Source organism: Microcebus murinus, chromosome 3 (genome assembly GCF_040939455.1).
Source record: "Microcebus murinus isolate Inina chromosome 3, M.murinus_Inina_mat1.0, whole genome shotgun sequence".
In the NCBI taxonomy this organism is placed as follows: domain Eukaryota; kingdom Metazoa; phylum Chordata; class Mammalia; order Primates; family Cheirogaleidae; genus Microcebus; species Microcebus murinus.
The window spans coordinates 99,620,903-99,638,439 of NC_134106.1; the positions used below are offsets into that span (position 1 = coordinate 99,620,903).

Sequence of the window (17,537 nt, forward strand, 5' to 3'; positions counted from 1 at the left end):
CTTGCATTCACAGACAAAAAGGTTCAGAACTGTTTAAATTCTCTTCAGCCCAATGACAGTTAGTAAACAGGAGGCTTCGTGTTCTAATGCTTGAAATCACCCTTCGTATCTCAATATATTATTTATGCACTCAGCTTAAAATAAACAGCAACTCTGAAGTAGGTGAGCGGTCTCATTTAGTTCGAACTTTTTTTTTTTTTTTCACTCTGACAGTTACTTTAAAACATCGGTAAACAACCTTAATTCACTTCTAACGAATTAGTAAGCTACTGCTGTGTCTACAGGAGGCAGGTAGATTGTATTATTAACCAAAACAACTTTCTCCCTGTCAATCATCTGCACCTCACGGGGGGCTGTGGGCTTTGCTGTCTCGTTACTCAAACCGATCCATGGCTGCCCGGGATTCCAGACGATTTCTTCCGAGGCCATTCTCTTCCGTGCCTTTCATTAGATCTCTTGACTCTGAGATGCTGAATGGGGCCTGGAGAAGGCAGATTATCAGTGCTGCTTGTTAAGAAAGATACAGACAAATGAGAACCTTTCCAGAGGGGTAAAGAGTTTGGAAATTACGCCAACAAGCTCTCATTGTTAAGAGAACTGAACCTGATAAAGAAAGCACTGTAGAGGGACCCAATAGGTGTCACCGAATATTTGAAGGGGTGTCACTGTGGAGGAGGAAGACTCACTCTTTTTAAGTATGAATAGTAAAATTAGGACCCAAAGGTGGAGATACATAGAGGGTAGGTTTGGGTCCAACTAGAGAAAGAATGCTGGGATGGCAAAGGACTGCCTCATTAGTTTGCGGATTTTCTGCCTCTAGAGGCTCTCAGGCACCTGGCAGATGGAACCCTTAAAAGTGGACAACAAATAAGGACTAGATGAGACACGCAAGGCCCCTTATAAACATAGATCCTGTAGCTCTGTGGATAGCACGTTACTCACTAAAATGGGTTCCAATAAGCAGTCCCAATCCTTTTTAAACTTCTCTGTGTTAGGAGGTTTTAAAGGGTGGCAGCCACCCTTTAAAAGAAAAAAATAAAATTCATGGGTTAAGTACTGCACCTACAGCCAGCCAATCCATGGTTGTACACACAATTCCAGGGCCTTGGTTGGCCTAGCAAAATAAAAAGATGCACCATTCAATGGACACAGTCGATGGAAGCAGTTGCTTTAGGACTGAACAGTTGCTGCTCTGTTCTTTGGCTGTGTGGTTTGCAGCTTTTGCCATTCCATGGATAGGTGGTAACTTGCAAGTCACCTGCACCGCAACCTAGTTGAAGAGCAGCGACCCACACTTAGCTCACCATTCTGCTCGTCTTCCACCCCCAGGCCCCAAATCTGGAAACACAATACTTAGCAAACCCGTCTAATCAACTTTCATCATCAGCAAAGCATCGCTCACCTCATCGAAATAGTCAGTCTCTCCCTGAAATCAACCACCTCTCTGAGACACAAACTGACTGCTCAAAACACAAGTTAAATACAAATCAAAAAGAAAGGGAGAAAGAGGTGGGGGAAGAAATAAAGACACCTTATATTTACATTTACATTTATACAACATTTTTACATAATATGCAGACATATATTCTTCAAATTATCTAGTAAACATTGCCTGAAATTTTTTTTTTGGGGGGGGTAGTTTTTATACACCCAAAGTATTGATAAAAACATTAGAAAATTCAGAAATACCCAATTCCTCAAAGGAAGTCAGATTATCAATATGTAGGTGTGAAACACAGTGTTACCAATTTCCTGATAACGGCAAGAGCAGACATCTGGTATTTACACTTTGGAATAACAGAAAATAACATGACAATAATGTGTTATACTTACAAAGTACCCTTCATCCATGGGGCTCCAATTTTACCAATATTAGTTCACTGATTTTCGCAAAAAACCTGAAAGGCAGAGGGTAAGTTTGTGTTACCCCCACTTTGCAGATGGGGATATTGAAATGCAACAGGAACAAATTATTGGTGCATTAAGATGAGAACTCAGTAATGGGAGGGCAATAATTACAACTGTGGTCTTCCCCATCACAATGCATCTTGAGCACCCATCTTTCCCTTGGGGACTGATATTTCCCATGTCATTTTCACCACAATCTCAATGTAATTAAACATGTTTTAGGGTAAGACAGTGAGGAATGTAACCTCTTTTTCTTATGAGCCCAGACACCAATATTCCTTCAATATCAGAGAAAAGGTTAGAAACATTTCCCATATCCAGTTTAAAACATGGAGAAAAAATTAGATTGACAAAATTCAACCATCCAACTAAAAATTTGGCCTGAAAATAATGTTACTACTGTTCAGTTTGTTATATACTTATGTTCACATTTCAGCATATGGACTTGTCTTTTAAAAATAGGGAAGTCAGAATACTTCAGAAGTAATTTTACTAACAACATTTTTAGAAGGGAATATTTTTAACAACCTTTTCTAGGACACCCCATCCTTTCTACCATTCTCAGGCCATTTATTCATGCATTGAAAAAATAATCAATATTTATTGCATTCTTACTATGTGTGAGTTTAGTACTGTGTGTGGTTTCCTGGAGGACACAAAAATGTGTATGACACAGGTCCTACCATCAAGAGACTTCACAATCCTGTGGTTCAATAATTTTATTACTGGGACAATCACTCTAAGCAAAAACTCTCCAGGAAGACCTAATAGTTTCTGGACGTTCCTAGTAAGTCACAGACATCAATCCCAGAAGAATGGCACCTCCAGAAAATATTCTCGAAAAAGATGAGTTTGGGTTCTGTTTATGAGCCATCCAATTTGGGATTACAGAAATGCTAAAAGATAGGTCTGCTTAAAAATTGTAAGCCCCGGAGTGAGTTCTCTCAAAGCCCATGATTTGAGGATCATGGCCTCCTACTATCTTTTCCTTACTCACCTCTGCACCCACACTGACCTCATCCTCAAGTACCCAAGCACATTCCCACCTCGGCAACTTTGTCCTTCCATTTGTCCCTTTGCTTGGGAAAATCTTGCAGTTCTTGCATGGCTTATTCCATTCCTTTCATCAGAGCTCTGCTCAAATACCTGCTCACTGAGCTCTCCCCAACCACCTATCTAAACTACAGTCACACGCTATAAATAACAACATTTTGGTTGACATTAGACCACAAATTTGATGGTGGTCTCATAAGATTATAATACTGAACCATCTTTATACTGTACCTTTCCTATGTTTAGATACACAAATACTTACCATTGTGTTACAATTGCCTACAGTGTTGAGTACAGGAACATGTTTGTAGTTTAGGAGCAATAGGCTATACAGGGACTTTTTGTTGTTGTTGTTCACTGCGAAATTCTAGAGTGAAGACACTCCATGTATATTGATTTTTTCTTTTTTATAAGAGACAAAGTCTTGGTCTCTCATCCAGGCTGGAATACAGAGGCATGATCATAGCTTACTGCAGCCTCAAACTCCTGGGCTAAAGTGATCCTGCTGTCTCAGCCTCCCAAGTAGCTGGGACTACAGGCACATCCCACCACAACTGGATAATTGTTTTTTAAGAAATGGGGTCTCATTATATTGCCCAGGCTGGTCTTGAACTCCTGGCCTCAAGCAGTCCTCCCACCTTGGCTTCCCAAAGTGTTGGGATTATAGGCCATAAATATTGATTGCATCCATGAATCACAAGGAGCACATGGGTGCTCTTTCTTTTTTTCTTTTAATTTATCTTTTAATTTCATAAAATTACAGGAGTACAAACACTTTGGTTACATATATTGCCTTTGCACCACCCAAATGAGAGCTACAAGTGTGCCCATCCCCCAGACAATGCAACCACTAGGTATGAATATACCCATCCCCTCCTCTATGGAGAGTAATATGGAGAGAGACACCTCAAAGAACTAAAAGTAGAACTAACATTTGATCCATCAATGCCACTACTGAGTATTTACCCAAAAAAGACATTCTGTAGTAAAGACATCTGCACTTGAATGTTTATAGCAGCACGATTCACAACTGGGTGTTCTTTCTTTCTCCTGTATCTCCTTTTACTCTTGCTGAGATACTGTTATAATGACTAATAAATGAATTTCAATACTGGATCATAATAGATTTTTCCACTCAAAGGAAAAAATAAAACCTCCACTAATTCTCAGTGAAATGTTTCTGAAAACTATAATACATGCCAGTTTTTACCATTTTCCCTTTCTTAATTGCTGCTTAAACAAATGTTAAGCGACCTTGCTCATTGGCCAGCTCACCTGTGAGCTCTTACCTTTCCTACCCCTGGGTGTTCATTTCCCAAGGGTGAAATAAGAAAGCTTCAGAAGCTTATTTCCAGGATTCCTTCTAGTTCAGAAACTATGGAGATCAGCATATAGGTGATAGGCCAAATCATTTTCATAGTTTCATATCTTCTGATTCAATAGGACTTACTAAATATAACTTATCCCCAAAGTAGCAAGGTCATCATCTCATACTAAGCAAAGTATGAATCCTGAAGGGAAGGATTTGATTATCTACAAATGTACCAATTTGGGACCAATACCACAGGCATCCCTGAAAGCGTCTCCCCCCACGCCCACCCCCACTCACACCAGCAACACACGACAGACATGCAAAGAAACATGCCCCATCAGCTGTTCACAGCCCATCTTGAGTCACAGACACTTCACTCGGGTCTCTAAACAGATTTCTTGTTCACGTGCACATTAATAAAACTCGCACCTTCGCCAGGCAGAAGTTTTTCCCCAAGCCTCTGAGCCTCCGAAGAGATTTAGACGCAATTAACATTCACGAGTAACAGAGCAATCAACATGGGAATTGCTAATGGAACTGGACAGAATCCAAAAGCTGATATGAGGATAATAGTGAGTCCCTGACATAGGTTGCGGTGTTAATTCTGGAGGGCAGAGTCGTGGTATGTTTTCAACAGCTTTGTGGGGCTGCTGTCACAATCACAAATGCCTCTTCTATATATGGTTCCTTACCCCCTATGACAAACCTATTTCTTAAAAAAAAAAAAAAAAAAAAAAAAACTGCTATGGAAAAGAAGGCATTTTGCATCATTATAACACAACCTCTAGCATTAATGGTATATATTGAATTCAAGTTTATTTTTAAATTGCCTACCTGACAAAAATGTTAAAGTGTCATTTTTTTCCTACTCTGGGTCTCTAGACTATCTTCACCTGTTAGCTCTTGTAGCTAGAGGCCACAAAAATAATAGCTATGAATTTCCACCTTGACGCTTCCCCAATAAGTTGTGCCACTGCCTTGTGTGCACATGGCTTCGTACATCCCCTGTAAACAGAAAGACACGGACATTCTTATTCTGACGAGCTCTACACTTGCATCCTTGTCAGTTCTCCTGACCTGTTTTCAGAAAAATCACTCCAGACATCAGCAAACCACCACCCCACCCCCACTGCTTCTACCCTACTGGGAGTCTCTGGGTAATAGAGGATGTTCCCACTGTTCCTCTTCCTGCCTTCCATCTTCCTTCATGGCTCATCACTACAATCCATCAAAATTGCCAGCCTGTTTTTCCCTCCTCTTGGGCCACATTCTTGAAGCCCTGCCCTGGCTGCCCTTCTCCCTGAGCCTACCGAGCGATCGGCTCAACCTTCAGAGCCCCTGACCTCCCCAGACCCACACACCTCTGCGTCCTCAGCCGCCCCCCGCGCCCCAGCCCTTCTCTTGGGCTGTCTGGTTTCTCTCAGGACCAAGGCCCTCACGCCCAGTTACGGGACACCTTCCCTCGCTGTGTGGACTGTCAGCCCCCCGCAAGCAGAGAACCTGGTCTATTTCCATCTTTCGCTTTAGGTGTAATTAATCACAGCCTATTATGACTTGCTTTATTCTGTGTGGCCTAAGAAAATAAATTTGCCCGCAGGAGGGGCTTTTAATTTTTTCAGCCATGTTAACATTAGACACCAGTATATATAATTGAATAAACACCATTTCTTTCTATTATGTTTCTGGTTATTCTATTTCATTCCTGCTTTCTTCCTTCCTTCCTCCTTCTATTTTGCTATTTCTGGCTATCAAAGGATAGCTTCTTTCTTGAAGACCCAGCTTTTTCATTTTTGTCCTCCCCCCTTCACCCCCAACACGCGCCCGTTATGCGAGTGTATTCCTTCCTCAAGCTTCAGTTTATTCTCCAAATACAATCAGCCACTGGTCCCCAATCTGCTGCCACCAAGCTGCCTGTGCTAAAAGCCTCTTTTGACAAAGATTTTTTTCTTTACAACAGGATCCAAATTAAAGGAAAGTTATCAGCAGACTCCTATTTAAGAATTTAAATCTCTGGGACAAGCAGTTTAACATTCCCAGCAGACTGGGAGGCCCCAGAGCTGGGGGACTCAGCCTCCAAGAACCCCCCAACACACACGCCCCTCACTCTATCACCGCCTCCCTTCTCCGACCCCTCCCACCCTAAGTAGAGGCCGTTGAGATTAAAGTGCTTCGGGGCTGTGGTAATCCAATCAGGGCCTGGCTGCTTCGGTTGCTCCTGTCCTCAGAACACACTTGGCAGAATGACTTTCAGCCACAGCCACGCTCTGCATTCCACCCCAGGGTCCCGTGCTCATTCCCGTGGCTCCGCAGAACAGAAGGTGGCCCTGCCCGAGGAGCCGGGCACACCTGCCTTCTTAAACTGCAGGATTTCAGAAGCACTTCTGCCACGAAGGCATGAGGGGCATGCGTATGAGCTTCTGACTGCACCCCCAAAAGGGGAGGAGGGGGGAAAGCAGACACATATATTGAACAAACCCATCTTTTTTTTTTAACTCCCAAGATTAAAAGAAGCCCATTTTTTTAGTCCTTTGCCTTTACCCAGGCGCCAACCAAAATATTCCATATCCTATTTATTAGTCAGGGCTTTTCCCACACCCTTAACCTTTCCAGATCCCTTCGGCTAACTGATGAAATCTGTGGACCCCTTCCAAGAATGGTTTATAAAGGATTGCAAAGGAGATTAATTATATTGAAATGCCTTTCCATCTCAGGTTAAGAAGCCCAGCAGGGTGTGGTTTCAGTGGGTGGGAAGGATAGACTCTATCTGGATTACCTTTTTTTTTTTTTATTTCAGCATATTATGGGGGTACAGATTTTAAGGTTTCAATAAATGCAATGCCCATTTCCCCCCCCCACAAGTCTGAGTCTCCATCATGACCATCCCCCAGATGGTGCACATCTCACTCATTATGTATGTATATACCCGCCCCCCTCCCCCCTCCCACCTGCCCAATACCCTATTACTGTAGTACCTATGTGTCCACTTAGGTGCTGCTCAGTTAATACCAGTTTGCTGGAGAATATATCTGGTGCTTTCAAACTTGGGATTTCTGCAGGAGAGAGCTGAGCTGGGCCAGTGATGAGCTGTGGTGGAAAACATAAAGTGGTGACTTCCCACACTGTCCCCGTGGCTGGACACCTTCCCATACGTCAGACTTTGTAGCTGGACCCGCCTTGCAAACAGCCCTCACATGTTCACACAGAGCCTTCGATGTTTGCTACGCGGGCATAGCTAAGACGTAGACTTCCTTTATTTATAGTCCTAAGTAGATTTTAACTACTCCTGAGAGAGAAGTTGATGAATACAAAAAAAGCAATTTCGGGAGTTTTTGGAAAGGAGAAGTGCTGGTAGAAAACTTGTATTTGGCCATTTATTCTTTCACTAAACGTTTCCCGAGAATCTACTGCACGTTCACAGTAGTGAACAAGTGACCTAAAGACCTTTCCCCACAAGGAGTTCACATCTAAATGTGGGGAGACACCTTGTAAGCAAATAAACAAGTAAATGTAAAGCAAATAAACAAGTAAATATGTGTCCAATGGTGATGAATGCTATGGAGAAGAGCAAAGCAGCAGAGGCAAGAGAGCGCAAAACGGTTGTCGTATTTCAGGTAAAGTTTCTTTCCAATTGCATGTCAATAAATATTTATCACCAAGCTCTTATGTTTCAGGCCCTGGAATGGATTCTGGGGAAGCTGGCATATACGCACGCGTGCACACACACACACACACACACACACACAGTTTAACAACATGGATTTGAACTGCACGGGTCCATTTATACACGGATTTTTCTCCACAAAAGTTACACCGAGTGTACCTGCCTCCGCTACATCCCCTTCCACCTCTGCCACCCCTGAGACAGCAAGACCAGCCCCTCCTCCTCCTCCTTCTGCTCAACAGACTCAACATGCAGAGGATGAGGATGAAGACCTTTATCATGATCCACTTCCACTTAGTGAATGGTAAATATGTTTTTTCCTTATGATTTTCTTAATAAAATTTCTTTCATCTGGCTTACTTTTTAATAAGACGTCAGTATATACCACATATAACATATGAAATATATGTTAATTGACTATTTACATTATCAGTAAAGCTGCCAGTTAATAGTAGGCTATCAGTAGTTAGGTTTTGGGGGAATCAAAAATTATACTCAGATTTTCAGCTGTGCAGGGGGTTAGCACTCTTAACCCTCCGTGTTGTTCAAGGGTCAACTATACAAACATACATATATGTATTAATACATGTATACATACAAATATTACATGCTTAGTTTCCAGCTATCTGCATAGCAGGGTGTGCAAGCTCTCCAGCAAGAGAGCTCTCAGTGTGATGCCACACTGCTGAATGCAGTTTCTTTTTAAAAGGGTGACCGATGAATACCACTAAAGGGCCATGAGAGTGGAAACGGTGCAGCGGGCACTGTGCTTGCTGTGCTGAAAGGCCTGAGTGTTAGAAGCATCGAGAGCCTTGGCAGCTTAGCCACAGTGACCCTGTGCTCAACTCCACCCTTTACGTCACATCAAGTGGCCCAAGGCAAGTTACAAGTCACCTGTGAGCTTTATTTAGGGGTCTTCATCTGCAACATGAGGACCTCCAGATTGCTGTGGGGTTCCAATGTAGTAGCTCAAGGAAAGTGCCCAGCACTGGACTTGGTACTAAGGAGCAGGTAGATGAGTCCTTGCCTCACTCATCTTCTTATCCAGGAAAAAAAAAAGACAATGGAAATGCAAAAGCCCCAAACACCCAGAGCAGATATACAAAAGTTGCTCTTGCTTATTAGTTTTGTTTTTGTTTCTGTGGCCAAATAGATCTGGCGAATATTCGCAAATGTTACTTTAAAAAAAAAAAAAGGAAGAAAGAAAGGGCCAGGCACAGTGGCTCATGCCTGTAACCCTAGCACTCTGGGAAGCGGGAGGATCGCTCAAGGTCAGAAGTTCAAAACCAGCCTGAGCAAGAGCGAGACGCCGTCTCTACCAAAAATAGAAAGAAATTAGCTGAAAAACTAAAAATATATAGAAAAAATTAGCCAAGCATGGTGGCGCATGTCTGTAGTCCCAGCTACTCGGGAGGCTGAGGCAGAAGGATTGCTTGAGCCCAGGAGTTTGAGGTTGCTGTGAGCTAGGCTGATGCCATGGCACTCTAGCTCGGGGAACAGAGCAAGACTCTGTCAAAAAGAAAGAAAAGAAAAAAAGAAAAAAGAAAAGAAAAGAAAAGAAAAGAAAAGAAAAGAAAAGAAAAGAAAAGAAAGAAAAAGTCCATGGTCAAATAAGTTTTAGAGACAACAAAGAAATGAAGTAGCACAGTTCTCTTTACTTTAGGCCTTCTCAAACTTTAATATGCTAATGGTCTTCACATATCTCCAAGAAATGTCAAAAATGGTGTGTTTCCTCAACTTATTTGACAATGGAACCCTTTGGCATGAAAAAATTCTGTGTAACAGTTATTTTATGGAACAGACTTTAGGAAACGTGGGTTTGTTATGAGAACAAATGAATCAAAAGATAAGGAATATATACTCAGTTCTGTTCTGATGGGATCTTTCTTTGAAAAGGCAGACTGGGGCATATTTTCTGCAAACCCAGAAAGCCTAGTACCAGTGTTTCATATTCACTGAACCATGGCAACTTCTCCTCCTTTTCTGATAAGAAGTCATTATTCTGGAACCACAGTGCATTTGGGGGAAATGTCAGCAACATCTGAACACTTCTCATTCCCTTGGACAGGTAATTCCCCTATTTTCTGCAATAAATGGGCCCTTAAAATGAGTTTTGCTAATTATTCTCTTGAAAGCCAAATCCTCTTCTGGATATACCAGAAAACCTTCTGCTTAAAGCCAGGCTGAGTTTTTCTTTATTATCCAAATGCTTCGCAGTCAGCGTGCATTACTTTCATAACCAGAAAAATCAATGCTGGAAGAAAAAAGAAAAGAAATTCCATAGGGATGTGTTGATACACCAATGATTAGTCCAAAAACTGCCTACTTGTACATGAAGATTTTTATCTATGGGGCTTTCCAAGACCTTACTTAATAACAGAATACTAGATACATCTGAGGTGGAAGAGGTAGTGAAAGAGAAAACCACGGACAAAATTGCTCCTTACGTGTTTAGAATTCAATGGCAAGAAGAGAAAATCCCGAGGACTCACCACATTCTCTGAGGCAAAAGAAGAGGGAGAGGAAAAGACAGAAAGAGAGAAAGCTCATAGCACAAAAGAAGGGGGAGCAAGCTAGACTTGTTGAAAAGCCTAAGGAGCAAGGGGGACAGGGTCCATAAGCACACAGATTTAAATTGACCCAAGTCAATACAAAAGGCTTTGTGCAAGGGCTCCGGCATTAATGGGATTTGGACTGCTACGACCTGCAAACTCAAGTCCGGAACATAATCATAGATGCCAGAGTTATTTTTGAAATGGAGGTCTTAAGTAATTCGAAGCTTAACTATCAGGGACACTCAGCAGCATTTTGCATGACTGCCCGCTTGTGGCCTGGCTGAGAGCCGGAGCTGCCCAGAGAGCTGCAGCCTCCCACCTGGAACCATACGGACCAGGTGAGCCTTAACCCTTATGGATGCCACAGGAGGAGCGGGTTTGTGTTGCAGGTGCAGCAGGGAGACCACAGCTGCTCCGTGGAATTGCTTAGCAACGCAAATGCTGTAGGTGGAGGTGACCCTCTGAACCCTTGCCATCTTGGGGCCAAGGGTTTAGAATCAAACATTCATTCAGTGAGTCAGTCTTTGATCAGTGCCTCCAAGACTGGAATTGTTTGGAGCCTTGTGGATGCTGTGACGAACACCACCAAGTCTCTGCTCTCAGGGAGCTTACGTTCCCCCGGGGGGAGGGTTAGTAGGCAAATAAATAAGAATTTCTGTTGGATGTTGATGAAAGTAGAAAAGGAAAAGGGGATGAGGATATTGTGGCTTAGGAGCAGGGAAAATGTGCTCAGGAAGGGTGTTTCTGAAGCAGGAATATGTAAGCTGAGACTTAAATAACAAGGAGACCCCCCACCTGCAAAGATCTGTGGGGGGGACACCAACCCTCAGATCTCACGTAGGTCACCATCTCCCATCCTTCACTTCCAACTAACTAAGCTCTTCCTAATACTACATTCAAAAGCACACGGATATGTTTAACTTTAAAATCTTACATTGAATACTATACCGCTAGGAAAATATATCCTGAAACTTAGGTATTTTTAGAATGGTCCACTTCAGCTTCCTCAAGTACTTTCTTCCCTTGTTCAACCAGAAGACCCAAATAGTCCAGGTACATCAGCCTCCTCTAAATACCTGAAACTGCATTCATCAGCCACTTTCTAAAAATTGGATCTTACTTCAAAGCTGAATGACTTGATTACTCCCATAACAGAATACATTACACTGATTACGGGATTATTCACGTGCCATTTCCAAGAGGTTGGGCAACATTTCTCAACATTGCACCCATCAACAAACAGAGTAGTGAAAGTGGAAAATGCAATGCAAATATTCAAATGCCCTCCCTGTCCTGATACCATGATAAAATCCCTCTCCACTCTTCTTTTTTTTTCTTAACTGATGTTAAAAAAAGGGAGACGGATGGTTATTTCGGTACAATGTAGCCCACAGAGAATAAAAGGAAAAAGCCCCAGCAGGGAACCAAAGCTGAGATTGTTTCTATGACCCGACACACACTAACCACTCAGTAAATATAGGATTCTTCCCCTTTCTCAGTGAATCCCGAAACCCTGAGGATTAATTTTTATATCAGTAATTTGCCAATAATATATTCATTGGCTTATTTTTTGTGTAACTGTCAATCCAGTGCTATGTTTTTGGCTTTCTGGCAATTGTTTCGGCCTCAGCAATTCATACCACGAAGAATGACTCAGGGTGAGAAGGGGGTGAGGAGGTGGAAGCTTTATAAGCATGATTCACTGCTAATCAATGATTAGCATTTTATGCTCAAGACAGTCAAATTCATATTACTTTACATTTTTAAAGTTTTAAAAGGAACACTTATTAAAAACCAAGATGAAAACAGGGCATCACAAGTTCAAATAAGCCACAAATTAGACCAAGAAGCATAATTTTACTGAAACCATTTTATTAGCAAATCGACGTGTCATTTTTTTTTCTGGCATCTACTTACTGTCATGTAATTTCCATAAGAGCACCATCTGTATTTATAAAAGAATTATCTTTGTGGTGATCTAGCAATCTACAAACAACGGTGATATTTGACTTTTCTTAGGGGATCAATTGTAGAATTGGGCTGAAGGATTTATAAGTCTCTTTTTCATGATGAACCCTAAAAGGACTTGTCCATACATCTCTGTGATGTTGAAAGCATTTGAAACAAAAAAAAAAAATGTAATTTTGATTTATTAAAATATAAGGTTCTGGATCTTGACTTGTACAATTTTTAATCAAGCATAATGAGTCTCTATTATAAAGCCCAGGAAACAATCATAAACAAAAAAATATTTTCTTTTTACCATTTTGGCTGGAAGTGTGAGTTAATTTTCAATGTGATCTGGTTTGATGCCCTATGGCTCAGACAGAACCCAGTATTAGCCAAGGTTGCTGCTATGAGTTCAATCAGCTAACTCAGTTATGAAGGAAGGACACATAGTTAACCCGTCCTTGTTCAGTTCGTAGCGATGGCCTGGCAAATGCAAGTCACCAGCCCAATCATGGCTAAGCAAGTGAGTGGGGATGAGCGTAAACCCCCTATCACTGATAGAATCAGGAACTCATAATAGATACTCTCATCTATCTGTTGGGCACAGACTTCACAGAAAAGTGATACAAGGGGCCTACAGGGACCTCAGAGAGAACAGTCTCTGGTTGTACAAAAGGTATGTTACTTCAGCTTTGAGTCAATCCAAGAAATCAAGATGCAGTTTGAGAGAATCAATCACAGATGGAAATCTCATTCTTTGTTAGGATGCAAATTTATCCATTAAAAATCAATTACTTTGTGGATTTAATTTTAAGCAATATTTAAAAGGATTAAGATTAAAATATGTAGACATATTAACAAAATGAAAAAGCAAAACACAAACCAATATTTATACTTCATTGATTGATTCTTTAATTTGAACATATTCCTGGAGTTTCTACCACAAATCAAATACTATGGTGAGAACCAAGTACAATAAAGAACAAAATGCACGTAATCTCTGTCCTCACAGAGCTTCCTGGCTTTAAAAAAGTATGTACAAATGAACAATTGAGTGGAAATTCACCAAATGATATTAGTCATGGAATTAAGATGTATAACAACTCTATTCTCCTTTCTCTCTTTGAATACAGTTTTATTGCCTTAAAATCTAAAGCATTTATTTCTTTTAAATAATTTTATAATGCTCCAGGACCAAGAAGTAATCTTTCTGGATTTTGGTTTTTTATTTGTTTGTTTGTATGTATGTTTGGTTTTTGGTCACCAAAATGTCAATAGATGACATAATAAATTGAATAAATGTTGATGATCAAATTTTCAAAATATATTAACAACATGAATAGTCTTCAGGGAAATGTAAAAAAGAAAAAAATTGGGTCTTCTTGGGAAGGATAAGGAATTGGGGTCATTTATCCCAAGAAGTGACTTGATTATTATCTCAAGGAATGAACATGAGGAAGGAATGAACATGAGGAATGAACGTGAGGAATGAACATGGAAGACAATGAACTCTGGAATCAGACAAGTTCTATATTCAGTCCTAGCTCTACCACTATGTAGTGAGATTATCTCCACATCTCAGTTTCCTTATCCATAGAAGGGGCATAACACAAGGATTAAATGAGTATAATAAAGGTAAATAGCTTAGCATGTAGTCCTCGAGCATGGTTAGCTGCCTTCATCATCACACTACATCATCATCATCATTATCACAAAAAGAACTCAAGGTTGTTTTAATAAAGGGCAGCTTTAGTCTCCTGCTCATAACCACAAAGGAAGCTGGTAACAATCTGTCCTGAGAAAACATGAATTTAACTCAGAAGTCCTCAGCTCAAGTCCTGACTCTTCCAGTGTTTACTTGTAGAAACTTGGATAAAGCTCTTAAACTTCAGACTCTCAGTTTGCCAGCTCTAAATTGGACCTAATAGAACTTATTTATTGGAACTTATTTATTTATTGGACCTAATAGAACTTATTTATAGGATAATATACGCGATCATTAATTGTATGTGTCACCTTGACTTGGATTAAACATTATCCTGGTGTATTTCTGAGGGTGTTTCTGGATGAGGGTAACATTTGAATCAGTAGAGTGAGTAAGGCAGATAGATAGTCCTCCTCAATGTGCGTGGGTCTCACCAATCCACTGAAGGTCTGAAGAGAACAAAATGCTGAGCAAGGAAGAATGTGTTCTGTCTGCCTGGTGGTCTGTGCACTGGGACGTTAGTATTCTCCTGTCTTCGAACTCAGACTGGAACTTCCACCATCAGCGCTCCTGGTTCTCCTGCCTTTGCCTTCGATAGAACTCACACCCCTGGCTCTCCTGGTTCTCAGGGCTTCAGACTGCAGATCTTGGGACTTCTCAGCCTCCGTAATCACATAAGCTAACTGCTTATAATCTCTCTCTATATATATGTATATATCCACACACATATATGTGTATAAATGTGTGTGTGTGATCTCCAATTGGCTCTGTCTCTCTAGAGAACCCTGACTAGTACAATATATACAAAAGCACCAGCATACACGTTATCTCATTACATATGACATATCGGACACTATTAATTTTATAGGAATGCACATTCTGGCAATAGTCTATCACAAATGATGATCTCTTATTTTAACCACCCAGGATTAAAACTCACAGAAAGATCGTGAACTTGAATTTCAGCTCCACCATTTACTAGATGGATAGCATCTTTTAAATTCTGTGGGTTCCAGTTCTCCAGTCAGGAATATGTGAAAAAATAGTATATTCTAGCACACTAGAAATATCCACTGATCAGTAGCTTCTGTCCCTTTTGGTGAAACCATGATTCAATATATTCCACTTTTGGTATGTAGATTCCCACACTCTAAAACTCTTAAAATGAAAAGCATTATAAATAACCTTTGGGATATCTTTGAATAATTCTTTATGGTTTAGAAGGGGAAAAATCTATAGAAACATAAGATATCTAGGGTGTCAAATATACAGTATAATCATTTTGTTTGATTACTGCTAATACAGTTCAATCTAAATTGCAGTCTCATATTTGACATAATTATACATAACCAAACACTAAAAAAAATCGCTGCCTTATATTTCAAATTGGTAATTATGGTAGTAAACATTAACAACATGTCAGATATAAGATGGTGATTTGTTCTGAAATGTATTAGAAATCATTATACTGTATGATAATTTTAATTACAGTTTGGTAGCAAGAGAGCAGGCAGCGGGCAACTGCTCTAAGTGCATTCTGGGAACTAGTAACTCTTTAAGCCAGCCCTAGCCCTGCCTCCCATTGTTTGAGTTCAAGAAATGCACAATTCTTTCTCTACCTTCAAAGGGTGAACTCAGTTCCCTCTGGACAATCAGTACATCATGAGATTTGGAGTATTCTTCCAGGATTTAAATCCCTGTCCTGTCACTTTCTAGCCATATGGCTAAGAGTAATTTCTCTGTGCCTCAGTTTTCTGTTCTTTAAAATGGGAATCATAATAGTTCCTACCGCAGAGGGTTATAACAACTGGAATAGATCAGTCTGCATGTAACGCCCAGCCGAGCACCTGGAACATGGTAAGTCATTCATGTATGCTAGTGGCTGTTACTAGCATATTACATTAATATTCAGATCATTCATTTTCCTAAACTTTTAAGATTATGGTCTTAATAATAGTGACCAATATCCTATTTAAGGTAGAGATGTGCTGAATGCGAGCTTCTATCTCTCAGGATATGACATTCTTCAAAATTTCATTTTTCTCCCTTCTTCTCTCCTCCCTGTTTTCGCCATTTCTTACTTACATTTTCACCTCTCAGGAATGTCTGGCTTTGGCTCATCCTCTCTTGGCTCCTCCACATGGGCTCTAACTATGGCTTTTAAGCGCGGCTCCAGGACACACCTCCTGTTCCATCGATAATGCTGGACAACCACTCCAAAGGCTCCATTCTCCAAATGGTGGGCACAAATGCCATGAGATCCCCACCTCTACCCACATTACACCTTGCTGTATCTGATCACTATGCCCTAACTTAGGAATGAAATGCCCCCTCTGGCAAAAAAAAAAAGAAACAAAAACACCTTGTGAAATTTATTATTCTAACCTAAGAACCCTTTGTTTATGCAGAGTTCCCTATTTCCACTCATTTTTTAAAATCTCTGGGCCTTATGACATCTTCGTACGAACTCACAACTCTCCCAGTTCCAAGATCTCCATACAAATTGGGGAAGAACTCCCAACATCATGATAAAGCACCTCTCCTTTCCACATTTCCATACTGTTTCGGGTAACATATTCAGGGGAACAGACTGGACTGCTAATTAGAGACCTGTCTGAAACCACCACAAACCACATTTCCGCTGGTGCAATAAGCAAAGACTCTTCATTAAAATCACTGTCCTCCGTAAGGGAGAGCTGTTTCCTGCACAATAGATCTAATTCACAGGTGTGACCATGCAGACCCAGGTACAGTATTCATTATTAACTTAAAAAGTATGCCAAATCAATTAAAAACCATTTTAAAGGGAAGGAATAAAATTTAGTTCTACCTAACTGCAGCTCAGCTCTAATTTATCTTCCAGCCACTTTCAAGGGATTTTACTTGGTTCTTAATCTAACATTCATGGGAAAGGGTAATTCTCGTGAAATTACAATGGCATCTCTTGCATCGTTTAATGCAAATGTTCCCATTCTTCGGAAATGGAGAGCAGATTCTCCAATAAAGATTCCCTTCAAAGTGTAAAGCAGGAGAGCTTGGGGAGCTGCCTGGGAAGAATAAAACATCCTATTTCAGAAGCTGCTCAAATTTAAAACTCTGCCTGCATCCCTATGACAAATTGTATTCCAAATATAGGTTATTCACAACATGTTTGTTATAAGGCGAGGCATATGAATTCCTGCCGTGTCTTTCTTTACAAACATGTCAAGACTTGTGAACCCTTAATGAAATGCAGCACTTTAGAGGCAAGGGGAAGCTATGAAGACACCAGAAAGAAGAGGCTCTCGTTCCTGGGACTGGGACCTTCTTACGCTAGAGATGGCTCCCATTATCGGAGACAGCGTATCATCTCAGACCAAATGGGGTTTTCGAGGCCACTGAGACCAGCCACTT

The 17,537-nt window shown here is 40.8% G+C and overlaps 1 protein-coding gene across 1 annotated transcript in view; it reads right to left on the reverse strand.

Annotated features, from left to right (window-relative positions):
• Positions 1 to 17,537, reverse strand: part of PPARGC1A (PPARG coactivator 1 alpha) — a 628,165-nt gene that overhangs the window by 449,531 nt on the left and 161,097 nt on the right. The window contains exon 2 of the mRNA XM_012737483.3: positions 1,834 to 1,898. Coding sequence (XP_012592937.1) covers positions 1,834 to 1,851 — 18 coding nt within the window. The 5' untranslated portion in view covers positions 1,852 to 1,898. The remainder of the gene's footprint in view (positions 1 to 1,833; positions 1,899 to 17,537) is intronic.